At 59.2% G+C, this 16,574-nt stretch overlaps 1 protein-coding gene across 8 annotated transcripts in view; it reads left to right on the forward strand.

Moving 5' to 3' along the window:
- TNRC18 (trinucleotide repeat containing 18) overlaps positions 1–16,574 on the forward strand; it is an 86,761-nt gene that overhangs the window by 16,650 nt on the left and 53,537 nt on the right. For 7 of the 8 annotated variants that reach the window (XM_080830343.1, XM_080830340.1, XM_080830344.1 and 4 more), the window contains 3 exons: positions 7,450–7,605; positions 9,681–9,806; positions 10,236–11,948. In XM_080830343.1, coding sequence (XP_080686469.1) covers positions 7,450–7,605; positions 9,681–9,806; positions 10,236–11,948 — 1,995 coding nt within the window. Of the gene's footprint in view, positions 1–5,832; positions 5,940–7,449; positions 7,606–9,680; positions 9,807–10,235; positions 11,949–16,574 lie in introns of those variants that run through there. The other variant, XM_080830346.1, reaches the window with a different exon arrangement.

Genomic DNA, 16,574 nt, shown 5'->3' on the forward strand with positions numbered 1-16,574 from the left:
TTTTATTTATTTGAGGGAGAGCAAGAGAGCACAAGCAGGAGAGGCAGAGGGAGCAGCAGAGGGAGGGGAGAAGCAGACTCCCTGCTGAGCAGGGAGCTTGAGGTGGAACTCGACCCCAGGACCCTGGCACCTGCCCCTCAACTTTCTGTCTCTATGAACTTGGCCACTCTAGGGACTTCATAGAAGAGGCCTCCGACTTTTGTCTCGGTGTTTGTCGTTCTGTGTCTGGCTTATTTCCACTTAGCGTAACATCCTCAAGATTCATCCGTGTTGGAGCACGTGTCAGAGCTCCCTTTCTTTTTAAGGCTGAATCATGTCCGGTTGCATGGATGGGGCACATTCTGTTTATCCAGCGGATCCCTGGGAGGCTCCCACTTTTTGGCTCTTGTGAATAATGCTCCAGGGAATATGGGTGTGCACGGACCACTCCCAGATTCTGCTTTCCGTTTGTATGTAACGTTTGGGGATTGCGCCCGCGCACACACACAGGCACGCGCGCACACACAGGCGCACACACAGGCACACACACACACACACACACACACACACACACAGCTGTCGGGATTTGGATTGGAGTGCACTGAAGCTCTCCATCAATTTGGCCACAGTGAGCATCCTAGTAAGTGCATCTGGTGGTTTCCTTGGGAGGGACCCCCCCAAAGTGGGTCTGTGCCTTTTCCCAGCCTTGAAGAGTTCTGCTGATTTGCTTTCCAAAAGCTGGGGATAGGTTGGCCCTCTGCTTACCCACCCCTGGCTGCTTCCCGCCTCGCCCCCTCCTTCCCCACAGCCAAACCCCACATGTGCTCATTCGATACATGAAAATGACATCATCCCGTTTTAATACTTCTTTGTAATCCTAACGACAAATTTTCACTGGATTCAGCCATTTACTGTCGTTGGTGATTTGCTTAGGATTCTTCCTGAATGATAAGACTCTTTATACAGCGAGGGCGGCAACCCACCCTCTGGCTCAGATATTACAGAAGTCCCAGCGTCTCGGGATCAGTGGGAGTCTGAAGGTCATTTTATCCGGAGGGTCCTCACACTATTTTCAGCTGCTGTCATAGAAACGCCTGAGTCACATGTCCGTGCTCTGGGCTGGAATGAGCTCTTTTCTGGGCGATCACCCTGATTTGATCTTGCTGATGAGATGCTCTGATAGCCTTTGGTGAGACCGTCAAGGATGCAGGCTCTTTCTCCGAGGCCAGAACCTTTTAAACAGAAAGGGACAGTGTGTGTGTTTCTGTTGTGGTTGGGGGGAGGGGCCTTCGGAAGGGAAAATAGGAAAATAGGGTCCGGCATCCGGGTGGTGTGGCCGAGTGCAAGAGTATAGATTTTGGAATTAGAGCCTCAGTTCTTCATCTGCGAAAGGGTTCAGAACTCCCCCGCCCCCCCCCCCCAGCAGGGTTCCGGGGGGTGGGGAGACAGAATGAAGCAAAGCCTGGAAGCCTTTTAGCAAGCCTTAGGCTGGCTGAAAGCACCCCCCCTTCTCCTTCCCTCCGCCCTAGTGGATCCTGACCAGGCCCATCCCTCCTCCCATCTGTAAATTCAAATTGAGCAGCTACTGTGTGTGCAGTGTAGGGCGCACTTGGGGTGGAGTGAAGCCACATTTTAACGCAGGGGCCTGCAAACTGGCCGGATTAGGTCCATCTCCTGTTTGCTTTTTGTTCCCCTTAAAGATTTTGTTTATTTAGGGTGCTGGGAGGGGGAGGGGCAGAGGGAGCCAGAGAATCTCTCAAGCCGACTCCATGCTGAGGCAGAACCCTAATGGGGATTCAAGCTCACGACCCTGAGGTCATGACCTGAGCCCAAATCAAGGAGCTAGCAGCTCAGCAGACTGAGCCACCCAGGCGCCCCACCTCCTGACTTTGTAAATAAAGTTTTATTGGAACAAAGCCCAATAGTTGAAGTGGTGTCCGAGGCTGCTTTCCCTGCAGCAGGCAGAATAGGCCCATGGTGCGTGAATGATTTATTATCTGGCCCTGGCAAGAAAAAGCTTGCCGACTCCTGCACCAGTGGGTGGAGGGGGACAGTAAACAAGGAGCTACAATAAAGGAGGGACTAATGTGTATTTGGTATGATCAGTGGTGATAAGCACTATGGAGAAAAATAATTCAGGAAAGGGGGTGGGGGTGGGGGAGGTCACAGTCTAAAATAGTGTGGTTAGCAAAATAAATAAAACAGCAGGGTTAGGGAAGGCTGAATTCGTCAAGTGTTACTTGAGATGTAAGAGAGGGGAGTGATACATATGCAGATGGGAGTTTACAGAGATCTGCCATATCTGCAGGGAGGAATGGATTCCAGGCTGAGGTGCAAAGGCCCTGGGGTGCAGCCGTGCTGCTGTGCTGTTCTGTGTTCCAGCCCAGCCCATTTGCTGTGATAAAGTCCTTCAGTATTTACTAAACCTTTGTACCCACCCTGATCTAACCGAGTACCCCTCCCTGCTCCCACCGGTGAGGACTTCAGGTGCCCATTTTATATAGTCAGTTTCTAGAGGGGTTCTCAGTGACTCCCATTGGTTACAGTGGTGGGAGACCCCCTGCCAGCTGAGGTGGCCTCACTGTTACTCTTGGGGGGGGGGTCTGCTAGCAGATGGGAAGGGCACAGCCCCTTTACAGAATACATCTGGATGGACTTCATGCCCCAGCCCCTAGCACACAGTAGCCCTACATAAGTGTGGAGGGAGGGAGGGATGGATGGATGGACCAGATGGATGGACAGACAGAAGGATGGTCCTTGTCTGGATTCGAGTTCTGCCTTCTGGTGATCTTGGCCAGCCTCAGTGGCAGCAAAACCCTGACACCCTTCCTGTGTTCCAGGTATCAGTGAGGGGGGTGGCGATGGCTGAAAGCAGGCTGGCTAGCACCCCCCAACTCTTGGCTCCCTCCTGTTCCTGAGATCCTTGTCCATGGCCAGCAGTATGTGGGGTGGGAGGGGCAGGGATGTTGGTGGGTCTCAGCTTGGGGAGGGCAGGAAGGGGCACAGGGGGCTAAGGTCCCCTTGCCCAGCTCCCTGCTGCTCATGCTCCCAGAGGGACCCTGAACCCCTCCCCCAGGCAGTGGAGGGAGCCCACTGCACGTAGCTGGGCCTCCGTGCCTCCTTTCTTGCTCCCTGCCCCCCCAGGGCACCCTTGCCCTCTCCCTGGGGCACTGGGGACCAGAGAGGGAGAAGACCATTTTCTAAGCGCCTCCTGTGGGGGCTTCCCTCACTTTCCTTCTCTCAGGGCCCAAGTAGCAGTGGCTGGCTAGAGCCAGGGGCCCGCCACGGTGGGATTCCCAAGATGAGGGCTTGGAGTAGCGTTGCCTAAACAACGCGGTCCCCCATGCACCAACCCCTGAGCCTCAGTTTCTCAGTCTGTAAAATGAGGATGAGAAGGTTCCTGCGCCTCCAGGGCTGTGGGAGGTTGAGCCAGGATGGGTGACCGCTTTGGGCACTGGGGCACCCTGGGCAGGGAGGGAGGCTGGTCTGCGGGTCTAGCCTGGCCCACTGGGGGACACTGCACTGCTGGCATCAGATGCCGAGAGCAGAGCTTAACCTATGGCTGCTTTTTCAGTTCAAGGTGAAATTCAGACCGTGAGCAATGAGTCGTTTGAAAATAGTGAGGCAGTTGTACGTAGTCAGTGCATTTGTAATGGGCAGTCACCAGCTCTCTGGTTTCTAAATTAAAAATTGATTTTAGGGGGCGCCTCGGTGGCTCAGTGGGTTAAGCCTCTGCCTTTGGCTCAGGTCATGGTCTCAGGGTCCTGGGATCGAGCCCCGCATCGGGCTCTCTGCTTAGCGGGGAGCCTGCTTCCACCCCCACCCCCCCGCCCTCTGCCTGCCTCTCTGCCTGCTTGTGATCTCTGTCAAATAAAATCTTTAAAAAAAATTGATTTTAGGGGTGCCTGGGTGACTCACTCTGAAGCGTCCGACTCTTGGCTTTCCTCTCAGGTCGTGGTCCTCGCTGTCGACGGATCAAGCCGCGCGTGGGGTTCTGTGCTCAGTGCAGTGTCGGCTTCCGATTCTCTCTCCCTCTCCCACCTGTGCGTTCTCTCCCTCGAAAAAATGAATACATAAATAGAAAGTAAAACTTTAAAAAAATAATAAAAGTAAACTTGGATTTTAAGGAAGGGCAGGTGGAATTTGGGTAGAGGAAGCGGTCCTACTCAGACCCTGACCCTGAGCATTTGCTCTATTTCTTTGAGCCCCAGGGTTTGTCCCGATACAGAGTGAAAACGTTGGGCCAGCATTGCCTGGGACTTCACAGAAGCATTCCACAAATCACCTTTTACTCTGTGATCCACTTCGCACAGCCTGGAGATGTTCAGAAGCCTTCCCAGAGTCACAGAGCAAGTGGGCAGTGGAGCCAGGGTTGGTCTTCCTGTCGTCATCCCTGGGGACCCCTCTGTCGCCTCTCTTCCCAGGCTTGTCAGAGGCCCCATCCCTGTCCCCACTCCTGTTTCCGGCAAAGAGGAGCCTTCGCGGACCGTGGCTAAATGAAGTCTAAATTAATTAAAATTTAATAAAATTAAAGATGTGTTTCCTCACCAGCCACACGTCCGTGCTCCGTAGCCACAAGTACCAGTGGCTCCTGTAGGGTCCACACAGATAGGCAGCGTGCGTCCGACACGGTTGGCTATGGGCCCGGTTGCCTGGTCTGTTGTGAATGGCAAGCTGGGCGCTTGCGGGAAACCTCTGATGGGTACCCTAGCGGGCTCCGGGGTCCAGCTCTGCTCCTGGCAGGGGGGCCCCATGACTTGAGACTGTTGGCTGTCCTCAGACCCGTGAGTAGATTCCAGAAGCGACCCGTGGGGCGGTGAAGTGGTTTAGGCACGTGTGATGCCAGGTTCCTGTCCGCGTTGATAGGGTGTTGGCCGTTATTCTTCCGAAGGATGATCAAGGATAATCATTTGTGTGCTGTGGGTGGCTGGCATTAGCTTCCCCTGGCGCCCAGAGCAGGTGGCACGTCTAGCCACCAGGGGGCAGCCTGGGATCAGGGTGGGGGCCGGCCTGGCGCTCAGCCCAGGGTGGGAGTGAGTGTGAGACCGGAGGATTTCCAGCCAAGTCTAGGGAGAGTCCAGTGGGTCCCCAGGGGTGGGTGTAAGGAGCAGCAGGGGTGCATAGCTGCATTTCCAGGAGAGCACCAGGTTTGCTGGGGTGGGGGGCGGGGCCTCACCAAGCCTCCTGGAGATGCAGCCAGATGGCCTGCGATGGCACATGGTGTCCTCCGGGGTCAGAGGGTGTAACTACCCTCTCTCCTAATCCTGGCGTGTCTACTGCTTTTGCCCCGAGGGGATTAGAAACAGTGTTCCCGTCGTCTGTCCAAAAACTGACACCTGCTACGTGCCAGACAGGTCCTGGGCACTGGATGTGGTGGGAGGGAGGATGACGGAGGGATCTGTGTTGTCACCAGGTGTCACTGGTGGATACGGTGGCCGGGAGGGCCCCTGGGAGGGGTCTTCAGGGCGACCCGGGGGGCTGGTTTGACGTGAGGCTGGCATGTCCATTGGACATGGTTGTGAACCTTGCGGTCTGGGAGGGGTGCGCACTGGCCTGTGGTTTTTCCGGGGCACCAGCATCCTGGCCGGACCCAGGGAAGGGAGTTGGGGCACCGTTGAGCCCCTGTGGCGGGCGGGAGCCGTTGGTGGCATCCGGGCACCAACGCCCCACCAGGCCTTGGGAGCCGCTGGGCGGGTTTCACAAGCCTGGGCAGGGGCAGGCCTGGGCCACCCGGCTTCCGCGCAGCCCGGGGCAGGAAGAGTTGGTGGCTGATGTAAGCCCTTGCGCAAACCTCTGGCTGCCGGCTTCCGGAGCCTTCTACCCGCCTGCCTGCCTGCCTGCCAAGGAGGAAGCCTGGGGCCTAGCGGGGCCCAGAGGCCCTGCTGCCCGGGCTGGGGCCACATGGGTGTACTGATCGGCCACCATGGCCCTGGGTCCCGAAGGCTTGGCTCTGGAGTCTGGTGAGGGGGCTGGGTGAGGCTGGGCTGGAGCATGGGGGGCTCCCCAGACGCGGGGTGCTGGATGGCACATGTGGCCAGAAGGTGTCCTCCTCCTGCCTGCTGCTGTCTCCACTCTGGAGGACCAAGGCGGAAGCCCTGCCCCTGCAGCCTCGGTTTCCCCGCGTGCCCCCCAAAGGGAGTGGGATGGACATTCTGGCGTCCTGTGTCCCCGGGAGGCAGCGAGTGAGCATCTGCTGTAACAGACCCTGCATACGGGGCTGCGGGAGACCCAGAGGTGGGACAGGGCTCTGGGAACTCCCTGTGGCCTGGGCCCCCCCTGGAGTCCCTTCTCTGGGTCATTGCGGACAGTACCCCCTTCCAGGGATGTGGAGACTAGCTCCTGCTGGATGCTCGGTGACCCTCCCGCTCAGCTCTGTGTACAGGCCTTTGCCCCTCCTCCTGGGGGCGTTGGGGGAGGGTTCGGGATCCCCACAGACTATGTGCTGCCGCTGTGTTGTTACTCTTGTTCAGGTCACGCTTCCCTCTTAAGGGAGGCGTTAGTGTTCCCATTTTGCCGATGAGCGAACTGAGGTCAGGGGAGGGCAGTCCCTTGCCCAAGTGTCCTAGGCTCCCTCTGGCCTGTGACCTGGAGGCCTGCTGGGATCTTCTCCTGAGGGGTGGGGTGTATGGATCCTGAGGGCCAGTGCTCCTGGGGGTGGCAGTGAGGGGGCGGCCCTCCTGGCATGGGCCTGGCCAAGTGGGGCGTGGCAGGGGCCGGTGCTTTCCACTCAGGCCCCTGCGCATTGTTCCCCAAGCGGCAGCTGGCCACCGCATGCCCCATCTGAGGGACCTCGGGTGGGAGGCCTGGGGCTCTCCTTCCTGTGCTGTTTCTCTCATTGACTCGCTGTAGTTCTGGAATGTTTGCTGGGTGTGTGTCCCCGGCGGTGGCTCCCTGGCTGTGGGACCAGGCCCTTCCCCCCCAACCCCTAGTATCAGCTTCCTCATGCCTTAAATGGGCACAAGGTTCCTCCCTCACCAGGCTGGCTCAGAGCTCTGCAGGGTCCTCACCAGGGAGGTGGGGGGAGGGATCCTCCCTGAACCGGGAGCTCAGAGCATGAGGGGGGTGTAGGTCATGTAGACCCTGAGCCCCCCCACCCCCTACCCCCCACCCCTTCGCATTGTTGCTAAGGAGGTCCCTGCCCCCAGCTGTGCCTCAGCTTTCGTTGGCAGGTTGGGGGGACTGTCCCCTCCAGCCGAGCACTGGGTGTCCCGGAGGCGAGGGCCTTCCATGGTGGTGGGCTTCCTTCTGGCCTGTTCTCTGGGGCTGCGTGTGCAGGTTTTTCAAGTACTGGGTGTGGTTGAGGGGACAGGCCTGTCCTGAGCCCACAGGTCTGGGGCAGGGCAGGAAGGTTTCTTTGGTGTTCCTGCCAGAGTCAGCTCTGAGAAGTGGGGGAGACATGGGGAACTTGGGGTGTTGGGCTGGGCAGTGGGGGCCTGGTGGGTGCCTGACAGCCCCCCCTTCTCTCTGCAGGCGAGGCCTTCTTGGGCAGCTTTGTGGCCAGCGGGATGGGGCCCTCAGCCTCGTCCCATGGGAGCCCCGTGCCCCTGCCCTCTGACCTCTCCTTCCGCTCCCCTACCCCCAGCAACCTGCCTATGGTACAGCTGTGGGCCGCTCACGCCCATGAAGGTAAGGAGTGTGCCAGGTGGGCGGGGCTGAGGGCTGTGGGCCGCTGTCCCTTCCACCTCCGGTCATCTCTCCTGTGGTGGCTGGGGGTGGGGGGCAAGCCCTGGTCATTCAGCCTCCCTGCTGGTTTTCAAACGCTCAGTGCTTCCTCTGGTCCCTGCCGCAGGGCCTTTGCACAAGCCATTTCCCTCTGCTGCCGCCCCTCACTCACCCACTATTCATCTTATAGGACTCAGTGGACCCCCCTCCCCTGGTGCACCTCTCACTTTCTTACCGGAGTGAGCTCTGAGGGCAGGGCCTAGTTTGTTCTGCGCACCATTAACTCCCTGGGGGCCTTTGATAATCACTGTTGGAGCAATGGGACCAGGGCCAGAGGGCTCTCCTATGGCAGTTACTTATGGTGCTCCAAACTGTGGGCGTCTGGGAGCCCTGCAAATCCTGGACACCCCTGAGGCCACACTTCCCCTCTGTCTGTGAAGAGATGGGCCTGGGGGACCCTGAGCTCCTTCCCTGCCTCTGATGGACTTTGGATGCTGGGTCCTAGGAGCACCTGCTGCAGGCTGAGAGCTTTCCTGGGCTTTTCATGGCTCACCGTCTGCCCACGTCCTCCTCTGTGCCAGCGTCTCACCAAGTCCCTATCATCATCTGTAACCCCCGCTGGGTGGAGGTGGTCCTGTCTCTCCAGGCCTGGGATGGTGGGCAGTCCTTTGGGATTGGGGTCCCATTTGAGCCTCCCACTTCAGCCAGCCAGGGCAGGGCCGGGGGTTGGGGGGGGGGACCTGGAGAGCAGAGAGGCTGCCTGGTGTCTCCGTGCTGCCAGTTTGTGCCTCTGCCCTTCCTGACTCCTTTTTCTCCTGTGTTGCAAACACCAGTCACGTAGAAACTGTTACAGACCTGTGCACCCACTGCACAGCTGAACTCACCGTATCCCCCACCCCTGACCAGCTGTGAGAGAGGGACTGCTAGGTCTCTTTCCCAGATGAGAAGGCGTGGGGATCTCTTGTGGCGTTTCAGGGGCGGAAAGAGATCATGAGCATCAGGTGGTCTTGATTATTCAGTGATTGTTGTTAACGCGCCATCATCAAGGAACGCCATTATCAAGGGCACTGTGGGAGGAGGATGGGTCCCCTGTGGCCAGGGTCAGGCCTTGGATCTCTGGTCTTAGAGGGGGCAGCTGGGGGCACACAGGACCGGCGTCTCAAGGGTCTCTTATAGGCCTGTGGTCCAGGAGGACTCCCAGCCCAGGCAGAGCCTCAGGACCCTCCCCCAGTGCCCAGTGCCCGCCAGCCCACCAGTCTGCCTAACTTTCTGGGCCCTGCTGAGTGGCTCTTGGGCCTTCGTTCCCCGTGGGCCCTCGGAGGCGTCTCCTTTCTCTGTGGTTACCCTCCTGTCTTCTCTGTCCCATGGAGCCCTGATTCTGGGCAGCCCTGGTGAGGGGAGACTGGGAGGATTCTCCCATTGACCCGACAGCTGCAGATGCTGGGTGGGCTGATAATTCAGATCAGGTGAGTGACCTGCTTGGGGTCGCACAGCAGAGAAGGGACTGATTAAACCGGTAAACTGCTCCACCGGTCTGTGCTAGGCTGAGTTGAACAGTCCCAGTGATTTCCATTAAAAGTCAGGCTCCTCTATACTGGGTGACTTTAGCTAGGGGTCCTCTCTGAGCCTCTGTTTTCTCACATATAAGGTGAGGATCCTACCTGCTTCACAGAGTTTGGTTGAAGTTTCCGTGAGAATAACAAAGGCAGAGCTGTTGGCCGTGTCGGGCCTGTGGTTAGGGCTATCGTCATCATCACAGTCCCCTGCCTGGTTGGATCCGTTTGATTCCTCTTCTTGGGGGTTTTGAGAGCCCGAGCCCCTTAGGGCTGCCTGGGCCTGGAGGGAGGCCTGAAGTGCCACAGTCTTGGGGGGGCGGGTGGCAGGCAAGCCTGCCCTGGGGAGCTGGCCGTAAATCTCAGGAGTCCGTGAATAAACCAGGCTAAAATATTTTATTTTCAAGAAAAAGAGAGGGATGAAAGGAAGTTCCTCGTGGGAGTACATGTGGTGGGACAGTTCAGTTTTTCTCTTCTTTTTTCCAGGCTTCTCCCATCTGCCCAGCGGGCTGTACCCATCCTACCTCCACCTGAACCACCTGGAGCCCCCCAGCAGCGGGAGCCCCCTCCTCAGCCAGCTGGGCCAGCCCAGCATCTTCGATACCCAGAAAGGTATGATGAGGCGGGCAGGAGAAGGGAGACTGGGCTTGGGGGGTAACTTCTGAGGGGCTTGTGTGGGGCCCCCACCACTACCCAGTATTGTTCTCTGAGACCCCTGTCCCTAAGCATCCCCCCCTCCTCCCCGCAGCCTTCTGGTGCCTTCTGGTTGTGCTGTGCTCGCCCAGCCCTCTTAGGCCCTTAAAACAATCCTGGCCTCCGCCCCTTTCACCGGTGAGACTGAGGCGCAGGAAGGTCAGTCAGCAGCCAAGGCGAGATTGGGAACTCAGTACCCTTCATTTCCAGAGTCTCCCCTCCCAAGGGCTGCGCCGAGCACCAACCTCCTTCTTAACCTGGGGGTTACGGGGCGCCCTTCAGGGACCCCGCTTCTGGTTGGCTGGAGGGAGGATACACCCTCACGCCCACACCCTCTCTCCCCCACAGAAGGCTTCTACCTGCCCGCCCCGGGGGCTCCGGGCGCCCTGCACTCTCACGCGCCCTCCTCCAGGACCCCGGGCGGCCACTCCTCCAGCGCCCCGGCCAAAGGCTCTTCGCGGGAAGGTCCAGCCAAGGAGCGGGCGGGCCGCGGCGGGGAGCCGCCCCCGCTGTTCGGCAAGAAGGACCCGAGGGCCCGCGAGGAGGCTGCGGGGCCGCGCGGCGTGGTGGACCTGACCCAGGAGGCGCGGGCGGAGGGGCGCCAGGATCGCGGGCCCCCGCGCCTCGCCGAGCGCCTGTCGCCCTTCCTGGGCGAACTGGGGCCGCCGCGCGGACCGGGCGCCGCCGCCGAGTGCAAGGGCAAGAACCCGCCGCCGCCGCCGCCGCCCCCGGCGCTGAGCCTCTGCAACGGCGCGGGCGACGCAGGGCTCCCCGCGCTGGTGGCCAAGGAGGCGGCGCGCCAGGACGAGAGCGCGCGGCTGCGGCGCTCAGAGGCCCTGCTGCCCGGGCCGTGCCCTTGCCCCTCGCCGCTCCCGCCGCCGCCCAAGGGCCCGCCCGCGCCCCCCACCGCCCCGGCGGGGGCCTTCGCCGCGCCGCAGCCCGCGTCCGCCGGCGTCTACACCATCTTCCCCGCGGCGGCGGCGGCGGCGGCGGCGCGCGAGCCGGGCCGCGAGCACCGCGTGGTGGCGCCCACCTTCGTGCCTTCCGTGGAGGCCTTCGACGAGCGCCCGGGGCCCATCCAGATCGCGTCGCAGGCGCGCGACGCCCGGGCCCGGGAGCGCGAGGCGGGCAGGCCCGGCGTCCTGCAGGCGCCGCCCGGGTCCCCGCGGCCGCCCCCCGAGCGGCCCGAGGCGCTCCGCGAGAAGAACTCGGTCATTCGCTCGCTGAAGCGGCCGCCGCCCGCCGAGGCCCCGCCGGCGCGGGCCGCGCGCGCCTCCCCGGACACCCGGGCCTACCTCCCCGCCAAGGAGCTGCTCAAGCCCGAGGCCGAGCCGCGGGCCTGCGAGCGCGCCCCCCGCGGCCCCGCCGCCGCCCCCCAGCAGGCCGCCAAGCTGTTCGGCCTGGAGCCCGCGCGGCCACCGCCGCCACCCGCCGGCCCTGAGCCCAAGTGGAAGCCTTTCGAGCTGGGCAACTTCGCCACCACGCAGATGGCCGTGCTGGCCGCGCAGCACCACCACGCCAGCCGCGCCGAGGAGGAGGCGGCCGCCTCCAAAAAGGCCTACCTGGACCCCGGGGGCGCGCTGCCCCGCGCCGCGGCCGCCTGCGCCAGGCCCGGTGCCGACGTGCACTCCGCGGCCCACGGGCCGGGGGAGGCCTCCGCCATGCAGAGCCTCATCAAGTACAGCGGCAGCTTCACCCGCGAGGCCGTGGCCGTGCGCCCTGGCGGCTGCGGCAAGAAGAGCCCTTTCGGAGGCCTGGGCACCATGAAACCCGAGCCTGCCCCCACCACCGCGGGCGCCCCGCGCACCCAGGCCCGCCTGACACACCCTGGGGGCCCTGCGGCCGGTGGAGGCCGGCAGTTGAAGCGGGACCCGGAGAGGCCCGAGAGCGCCAAGACTTTCGGGCGCGAGGGCTCTGGGGCCCAAGGAGAGGCAGAGGTGCGACACCCGCCCGTGGGCATTGCGGTGGCCGTGGCCCGGCAGAAGGACAGTGGCGGCAGTGGCCGACTGGGGCCTGGGCTGGCAGACCAGGAGCGCTCCCTGTCGCTGAGCAACGTCAAAGGTGGGTCTTGGGTTCCACTTCTCACCTTCTCCAGGCTTCACCCTCGCCTTCCAAATCCTGTCCACCTTTGCTTCCCATCTACCTGTCTCAGGCTCGTTTTGGCCTCTTCTCCCCACTCTCCTGCTACCATTTGTCCTTTATTCACTTGTGGGCTACGGCTGCTGTTTTAAAGTTGACTGCTTTTTCCATTATGCACGTAGAAAAATGTGTAAAACGGAAAGGAGGAAGGACGGGGATTACTCTATTTTCCCAACACCCTGAACACTTTCCGATCATTCCCTGTTGCACCTGCAGGGTTCCTAGACTACACCCAGTGCCTGTCCCTGCATTCTTCATGCTTACTGTGTCGCTTTTTCCTCTCCCTGTTGGGAAAACATTATACAAATTTTTCACGGCCTTCACTGTCCTGTCTAGAGCACACACCATAGTTCAGCTAACCATTCCTCTCGTGGGCACTTTTCCCCGCTTCTCTGATGTTGTTGTGCTTGTGATGCTGTATTGAATATTTCTGTGCATTTCACCTTCTTGGTATTTTGAGTCATTGTCTAAGAATAGGTTCCTAGGAGCAGGCTGGTTTTAAGTTTTCAGTCCTCAGTCCTTGAGGGAGTAACTGCCTTACCTAGTTCATTGTTCCCCAGACCTAGTGTGGGATCTGGCGCATAGTAGGTGTTTGATAAATGAGTGAATGAGTGACCGAGGGTGATGGATAGAAACTGGGTCCCTGTGTTGTCATGGGTCTTGACGTTTAGTACCTCTGTGCCTAAAAAAAAGGCTGTTGCTAATTTTCGTGGGCAAGAGTGGTACGTTTCTTTTAAGTATTGGTGAAGCTGAGTCTTTGTCTAGAATTCGGTCCGATGTGTTTCTTTTTGTCCCTTGCATATGCGCTGTTGGAATGGGGTTTTGGAGGGTTGATGTTTGTGGCATTTTTGTTGGAACTGTGGGCTTGATCTGCCCATTGTGGAGCCGAGGATGCTTTCTACAGGTTGGCTGGGCGCTAGGCCGTACCCCGCACCTGGATGGTGTCTAGTGTGTTGCGGTGTGGGGTTTGAGATTGTTTCCCGCTGTCCTTGCTCTTGGGATTTCGCAATAGTTGGCCTGGATTTCTTCCCCGTGCCTCTGTTTCCAGTGTCCAGCCAGCTTCCCTTACTCAGCTGGTACCCAGCTTAGAGCTTACCCATGTCCTGGGCCCCTGTCTCTGGCACCCACGTGGCCCCCTTTCCTATACCTCCCAGACTTTACTGCTGGAGGCTGTGTAGGCATCTTGGGTGAATTTCTTCTGGGACCCGCTCCCTTTTCTTGGTCTGGCCCACCTGTGCTAAATTCTGGACTTCGGCCACCGTCCTGTCCCTGCTGTCTTAGCCCTGCTCTCCCAGGTGCGCCCAGGAAGGCACAGGGCTGCCCTGGGACTCCTGCTGGCCCTCGCCCCAGCCATTTGCATGCACACAGTAGCTGCCAGGGATCTTCATCCAGCCTAGAGTGAGAGACACTCCATGGATGTTTGTGGAATGACTGCGCCCGTGGTTCTTTCTGGAGCTTCCAGAAAGAGTGAAGGAAGCCTGTTCCTTGACCCAGGGGGCTGGCCTGAGGCACTGCCTCATTCCGGGATTGAAGGAGCAGATGACAGCACTGGGTCAGAGGTGGCTGGCTTGGTCGGGGATGAGCCCTTCTGCTAGGACAGAGGTTTGCATCCGGGGAACCTTCTCGGAGGCCCGAGATCTCTTTGGGTCCTTTCTCTGAAGGGAATGTTCACGTGACATGGTATTTCACCCCTGTTGGGGGCTCACAGTCCTGAGTACCTGCCCAGGTCCAAGGGACATGTGTCCGTGGGGTCCTGTGAGAGAGAGAGAGAGAGAGAATGTGTGTTTGAGTATGTGCGAGAGAAAATGTATGTGTTTGAGAGAAGAACTGTAAGAGTGTGCACGTGAACATGCGTGAGACAGTGTGTGAGTGCATATGCGTGTGACAGCGTGACAGGGTATGTGTGACATGGACAGAGTGTATGTATGTGTGTGTGTGAGAGAATGTGTGATAGTGTGACACTGTGTGACTGAGAATTTGTGATGCTGTGGTAGTATGTGTGACTGCGTACGAGAATGTGTGTGACTGTATTGGTGACTGACAGTGATGGGTACGAGTGTGGGTATGAGTGTGTGAGAGAACTGTGTGTGAGACAGGGTGTGTATGAGGGTGTGTGTGAGAGTGACAGTGTGACTGTGGCAGTGCGCGTGACTGGCAGTGACTGTGGCAGCATGAGACTGTAGTAGGAGAGAAATGTGTGTGACGTTTTATGTGACCGCAGGTGTGACTGAATGAGTGTGACCGTGACTGTGTGTGAGGGAATGTGTGAGTGTGACAGTGTGATAGTAAGTGTGAAAGTGACAATGTGTGTGATGTGACAGTGTGACTCAGTGACAGTGTGTGTATGTGTAACAGTGTATATATGTGACAGAATGTGGGGAGGGAGGGAGGAAGGAGGACCTGATGGGCCTGGGATGAGACATTCAGGCATTGGTCTGTCACTGGCAGCCATTGAAAAGTAGGCAGCTGGGTTCTTTCCCTTAACACAGTTCCCATCAGAAGTAGTGGTTTTTCCCAATACTGGCACACTTGGGGAAGGGCAGGAATTCAGGGCACCCTGGCCGAGTGGGTGGTCGTCAGCCTGTGTCTCCTGGTCTCCTCTCACCTTCCCTGTCTCATGAATTTTTGGAGAGAGCCTTCTGCTGGTCAGTGGGTTCAAAACTGGTCTTTGCCTCATCAAGTGTGTGTCCTTAAACAGGAGGCCCGAGCCTTCTGGGCCCTGGTGTCCGCACCGACCATGCGGCTGCTGGGCACACAGTAGGTGTGTCATAACTAGGCCTGCCTTTTCTTTTCTTTTCTTTTTTTTTTTTTTTTTAAGATTTTATTTATTTACTTGACAGAGATCACAAGTAGGCAGAGAGGCAGGCAGGGAGAGAGAGGAGGAAGCAGGCTCTCCGAGGAGCAGAGAGCCTGATGTGGGGCTCGATCCCAGGACCCTGGGATCATGACTTGAGCCGAAGGCAGAGGCTTTAACCCACTGAGCCACCCATGCGCCCCAGGCTTGCCTTTTCTTGGCACGTTGGGGTCTGAGAGCTTATGACAGCGCCTGTGAGTTCTAGATCTTCTGGAGAAATGCCCCTGGCAGCGCATACGGGCCCGGAGATGGGCTAAGGACAGGCATGACCTACAGCCATGAGCTCTAGTGACTGGTGGTGCGTCCCCGGATGCCCAGCACAGCCACTGTCATTCAGCCGGTGGCCACGGGAGAACCTGGTCGTTAGGTGGAACCAGCCCAGGCCCCCAGCAGTCCCTGGCAGGAGGATCTGTTGCTCTCTCGGCTTCCCCCTTAGGGAGAGCGGGCCCTGAGGGGTGAAGGGACTGGCCCAGGGTCCCTGGGCTGGAAGGGGCAGGCTGAGCTTGAACAAACCTCGGCCCAGGTTTATGGCTCCTATGTTTTCTTCTTGCCTGTTGGAGGCATGGGGGTGGGGACTCTGGCAGGAGGGGCTGCGGGGGTGCGCCTACGTCACCCCAGGCAGAGCTGGGGTCGTGTGGGTGTCAGCAGCAGTGATGGCCCCGGATCCTAGAGAGTGCTCGGTCAGCCTGAGCCAGCAGCAGCCACATCACATCTGCCAGAGGGAGGCCGGGATGGGGTTGCCGTGGGAACCAGGCCTCAGTCCTGGCCTCTGCTGGGATTGGAGATGCTGTGGCCTCGTGGTCCTGGGCCCTGGGGCGGGGCTGCAAATGCGTGATGACAGCTGTGCTGCCGTGTCCCCAGCACCCGTGCCGTGCAGCTCCGTGCGAGGTGCAGGAGCCTCAGCGGCCGGGAAGACACTCCGATGCCAATCCTAGCCAGGGAAGCCGCCTTGTCGGTCTGGGGTGTGACCTGGGCAGGTTGCTTGGCCTTTATGTGCCTCAGTTTCCTAATCTAGAGTGGGTTGAGTTCTGGGACCCACGTCCTGGGTTGATGATCCCTGAGTGAGTGAATGCACGGAGAAGATCTAGGGTCCTTCTGGGCACAGAAGGGCTGGGGTGAGGTCTGTGTCTCTGGGCCCTGCCCCACATGCCTGGGTCATGGAGGAGGAGCTGGTCTCCCACTGGCCTGGGACTTAGCGTGGAGGAGTGATTGGGCCCTCTGGTTCACTCTTCCTCTGGCTTCCCCTCCCACCCTGAACAAAATCTAAACCATGTTCCCTTCCACAGCCTCCAGGACCCTGTAGTCTGTACCCACCTCTTCTGTTATCTCAACCCCAGGCACCTCTCTTGCTTATTAGTCTCTCTAGCCACCATGGTTTCCTTGATGTTCTCCGGCACGCTTCTGCCCCAGGGCCTTTGTACTTGCTATTCCTGCTACATAGCTCATTTTTTTTGTAGATATCTGCAGGGCTCCTTCTTTTTTTTCCTCCCTTTCTTCCTTCCTCCCTCTCTCCCTTCTTTCCTTCCTTCCCTGCATAATTATTGAGCAGCTCCCCCTGTGCCAGGTGTTGCGTAGGGAAGAGGTACACAGCCAGGAGTGGGACTCCTTGAACCAGAGCAGTACATAGGGTTACGGAGGAAGCAGATGGCGAACCACCAGCAAGCAGGGTAGTAGCATGTTGTGGTCACTGATGG

Source organism: Martes martes, assembly GCF_963455335.1.
Source record: "Martes martes genome assembly, chromosome: 18".
Taxonomy (NCBI): Eukaryota; Metazoa; Chordata; class Mammalia; order Carnivora; family Mustelidae; genus Martes; species Martes martes.